The sequence below is a fragment of the Tupaia chinensis genome, unplaced genomic scaffold (assembly GCF_000334495.1).
Source record: "Tupaia chinensis unplaced genomic scaffold, TupChi_1.0 Scaffold000056_1, whole genome shotgun sequence".
NCBI lineage: Eukaryota > Metazoa > Chordata > Mammalia > Scandentia > Tupaiidae > Tupaia > Tupaia belangeri.
The window spans coordinates 118,253-123,366 of NW_006159514.1; the positions used below are offsets into that span (position 1 = coordinate 118,253).

Sequence of the window (5,114 nt, forward strand, 5' to 3'; positions counted from 1 at the left end):
CATCACCTTCTATTGCACATTTAATTAATGGGAATGCAACCACCCCGACGGCATAGCCTTGTGATGCCGGGCAGTTAGCCTGCAGGTTCTCCATCTTACAGGATGTTTGCAGCAGCAGTGCTGAGGTTGGGACGACCAATCTCTCAGGGCAGGTGACTGTGGGTGCCTTCCTCTGGCTAAGCCATCGGGAGGATGTTGCAGGCCCCCTTCCCCAGCACGTGTAAGTGAGCCACGCCAAAAACAAAGGCAACCGGAGAGTTAAATTAAGGCAGTTAAAGAAAAATCCATTCCAACAGTCTTACATTTGGCTGTGCAAAACAGGAGCCTTGGCTACGTAACAATATCCACAGTTACAGCTGGAGGTTCGTACTGTGTGCAGTCAGTCTGAAATCAATTGTTGGGTCTGGAAAAGGCTCTTAAATCTGTTTGAATTTCTGAGTTTGGGGAAAGAAAAAAAAAAAAAAAAAGGCAGTTTGGTTTCTGTGAAGTTGCTTGTAAGCCTCCCCTAGGAATAGCTTTCATTTTCATTCCACTTTGTGATCCACTGTTTCTTTTCCAGGTTATCATTGTATTTTTCATCTTTGAGCTCTCGCTCTTCTTTCCGGATCCTTACAGCATGGTATCGGGGAGCATCGTACCTGGAGCGTTTAAAGAATCCACACTGGAAAAGGAAGGGAGACAGGAACAAATTAGTCTTGAGAAAAGCAAGTACACTACATGGGGACGTCTAAGCTTCCTGTTCGGCTGCGCCTACCTTTGGTCTAAGAAAAAGAGGCATTGTGTGTGTGTGTGTGTGTGTGTGTGTGTGTGTGTGTGTGTTTTCTTTAAAGAACTAGTAGGTTGAAAAGAAATAATAGCTAGTGGGGGTAAACAGAAGAGAACAGCTGTAAAACTGAGAGAAAAGTCCATTTTCATCTTGTCCTTTACGTATTATAACTATGTCAGCTACCTCTTCACTAACAATTTAAAAGTAAATGAAATAGTGCTTCCATTTTTTTCTAAATAATCATGTTTTATGTAAAATATAGATTTTTTCAAATTTATTGAGAGATTCTGCATTCCTGAGGGAGAGACAGAGGGAAAGTGAGAAAATACCCCAGTGGGGAATGGTCATACTGTAATCCCTTCTCCTCCATTTTTTCCTCATGTGCCCACTATTTTTTCAAGCCTCTGGATCCAAGACTCAAACCACGTGGTCAGCTGTGCAGGTTCTTGCTGCTTTAATCACCATGCCATGGGCTGGTTCACTAGAACATCATTTAAGAACCTTTTTTTTTTTTTTTGAGAGGTTTTGCTATAGGGTGTGTGCGCTCGCCAGAGAGACAGAAAGGGAGGAATCATCCCCCAGCGGGATGGCCACGCTGCAAACCCCTTCTCCCGCATTCTTCTCTTGGGATCTTGGGCATGCACACACAAGCGCCTGGTCTGAGTTTAAGCCACCGGGTCCGGGACTCGAACCACAGTCAACTACATAGGAGTTCAGCAACATAGCCATTATGCTAACTGCTGGTCCCAAGAACGATTTTTTAAAGGCACAAACCCAGATTATTTCATGTCTCTCTCCTACTAATAAAATGAAGATTGGGGGAACCAGCAGTTAGCGTAATGGCTATGTCGCTGGACTCGCACATGGTCGACCGCGGTTCGTGTCCCAGACCTGGTGGCTTAAAACTCACGCCGGGTGTGTGTGCGTGTGTGCCCAAGATCCCGAGAGGAGAACGGAGGAGAAGGGATTGCGGTGTGACCACCCCCCCTGGGGGGGTGATTTCTCGCTTTCTGTCTCTATCTATGTCTGTCTCTGTCTGGCGAGCGCACGCGCCCTATAGCAAAAACCTCTCCAAAAAAAAGAAAAAAATGAAGATCAGGTATTTTACAAATTACTCTATGAATATGCCAGTGTTCCAAAGGTCAACTTAAGCATCTCTTCTCAGGGTAAGTAGGTGGCGTGGTGTTTAAGGGTGTTGGACTCCTACATGGCCAACCACGGATCGAGTCCTGGACCTGGTGGCTTGCTTTTTCACTTTCCCTCCCTCTTGCGCCAAATTAAAATAACTAAATAAAATCCATATCACTTTTTTTATTAGCTAGAAGGTAATTTACACTGTGTGAATTTGCTATAGTGCTTCATTAATAAATCACACAGTAACTGTGTCCTGCAATAAAGTCAATCATGTACCGCATAGGACTTGAGAAAGTGTTACTACATTTTGAATTTCAGAGCACCCTCTAATTTTCCCCCCCAAAATAAAGACATTTACATTTAAACTGTTAATGAATATATTTGGTTCATTTAAAAGTACTCAATCCAGGAGCTGGCAGGTGGCTTGGTGGTTAAGACACTGGACTCCCTCATGGCTGACTGTGGTTCAAGTCCCCAACCTGGCGACTTGCTTTCTCACTTTCCTTCTCTTTCTGATTCTGTCTGGTAAGTGCATGTTCCCTATAGCAAACTAAACAAACAATGATAATGGTAAATAAAATTAAATAATTATTTAAAAAATTCAACCTGATTCAAGATATATTTTTGTATAGCATATATATATCTGAAAATTTTTGAATAAGTTTGAATTTTTTTGGGGGGGGTAGTATTCTATAGGGCACATGCACTCACTGGAGATGCACAGAGGGAGGGGAGGGAAGGGAGGAAAAGAGAGAAAAAGAGGGAGGGAGGAAAGTGAGAAATCACCCTCCCTCCCAGAGGGAATGGCCACGCCACAATTCCTTCTCCTTTTTCTTCTCAGGATTTTGGTATGCATGCAAAAATGCCCAGCATGATTTTCAAGGAGCCAGGTCCATGGCTTAGAACCATGTGGTCAGCCATGTGGGATCCAGACTGCTTAACCTCCACATCACCTGCTGGCCCAGACTAAATTTTAATAAATAAAATATATGCTCTTTTTGTTTTAAAGATGTGTTTGTAATTTAAATATGCAGTTTAGAAGGAAGATACTTAGAATGATCAATTAATATGTTTATTGTGACATCAACAGGAACAGAATGTTATGAAATTGCCATGGAGCAAGATAAAATTATGTGCAGTTACCACTAAATCAATAGTCAAAATGGACTAAGCAGTTTTGCTCTAGACTATTCTTTTCCCCAGCAAACATCTTTTCCTTTTTCTTTTTGTTGTTGTTCCCAGATTCTTTATTTTTTATTTTTTAGAACATTCAGTCACTATGTTCTAGGTTATTTCTACACAGGCTCATTTATTATTCTGTACAAAAAGCCCAAGTATCTTCCTATTACAAACTATGAGTACTGCCTAGGCTGTTTAATGAAGGAAATTAAAGATAATATGCAAAACTGAAATGGCAATGTTGGGATTCATCATGACACTGCCATGGAAAGGAATAATAGGGGTAATTGACTTCTCATGCCCATAGAAATGGAAAAAGGAATCACCAACAATTCCTGTTTCCAAGGATTTACAAACAAGACAAAACATAATTTTAAAATCAACTGAGACCTAAGGTTGAATACGATCTCTAGAAACATGGTCAAGCTCCATTACAACATACTGAAATAAGCATGGTTGAGAGGATTTTGTTTTAGAATTCTGCATATTTAAGATTACTGTGGTAGAGGACCATTTTCAGAAACTGGCCATAGGATCCCCCATGCTGATAATCATAATTTGTTGTAATGGTTTTTGACCTGTAAGAGATATGCAGGAAAAGGAAGTGGTATGCTTAGCTAGCAAAAAAAAAAAAAAAAAAAAAAAAGAGAGAGAGATCTCAGCAAGAACAAAAAGAAGACAGTGAGAAAGTCTCCTCAAGAGAACCAACGTTTCCAACATGCAACAGGTTAATTAGGCAGTCAACACAAGCTTCTATCTGTGAGAAATTCCAAAATAGACAGGAAATCTAAAATGATTTCTCATGCATCTTGGAAATTCCATGTGGGATGCTGAATTAACAACATGTGGCAAACTGGGCTACGATAGGGGTCTACAGCCTCCTTTTGTGTGTACAAAGATCGATTTTCTTCAGTGCTGTGGGTGATGTTTTAACGAGAACACAGAATAACTCACCTGCAACAAAAGATTCTTTGTGCATTAAAAAACAAAAAACAACTGAGCTTTCACATGAAATAAATAAAATAAATTCAAGCAAGGCAAGCCAGTGTGGACATTTGGAAACATCTGTTAATGGGACACACACAGCAAGCTGTTGCTCTTAAAGTTAGCCACCGCAACCACAGCAGGTCCCACAGCTAGCAATGAAAAAACATTGATCAATTACCAATTACAGAAGTAGATCAATACTATGCATCAGAAGTAAGCCTCTCTTTATCAGATGGCTGAGCATGGATCTCAGCCTTGTGATATGTGGCATCGTAATGATCTTTCTTATTTCTCTTGAAGAAACCACACTACAAGGAAGCAAGGTATTTAGTCAATTTCATAGTTTTGTGTATACAAGCTCAACAAAAGAACATCTCACATTGTAACCTGTTTTTGATTTACATATAAGTTTACGAAGAGACCACTCTGGCTCAACCGGAAGTGAACAGCTGCCCTACACAATGGCGTGACAGCATACCATGCACTCCACCACCGTGGGGCTCGAATCAAAGACTGCTATGGATGACATTAGTTAGCTAACTGTAACAGAAGTCCTGAGTCCAAAAATTGTCCTAAAAAGGAAAATGTATACACATCTTGCAGTAGCTTTGGATGATTTCTTCTTATAGAATATGGATTCTAAAAGAGGTAAAAGATTGACTCCTGCAGTCTATGGAGGCAAAGGTTAGAAAATAATTTTTTTTTAATTTAGCAGAAATCCAAATAAAATACAGATATACTGTGAGCATTTTCTGCCTCTTTCAGTAAACTTTATGAAGCAAATGCCAGCACTTGAGGCCTTTGGCTCTATGGGGGTTAATCATAACTCACACAGATTCGAATACACCATCATAAAAGAATGATTGCTGTCATTTTTCCAAATTCTGAACCATCATGTAACCCCTAAATGGTAGAGACCAGACCCATGCACCTCGGGTTAGGTCGATCTAAAGGAGTATACAAGTATAATTCTACTTTCCACTATAATTTCTTTCATTCAGTGAGGGAGATCTTTTTTTTTCATTTACTTTTCACTTAGTATTTTAAG

General features: G+C 40.2%; 1 protein-coding gene across 2 annotated transcripts in view; it reads right to left on the reverse strand.

The window, feature by feature from the left end:
* Positions 1-439: 439 nt before the first annotated feature.
* Positions 440-5,114, reverse strand: part of ITGA6 (integrin subunit alpha 6) — a gene marked incomplete at its 5' end in the record, with an annotated part of 57,774 nt that continues 53,099 nt past the window's right edge. The window contains 1 exon segment of one of the 2 annotated variants that reach the window (XM_014592058.2): positions 440-661. In XM_014592058.2, the coding sequence (XP_014447544.1) occupies positions 506-661 (156 nt within the window). 2 annotated transcript variants of the gene reach the window in all.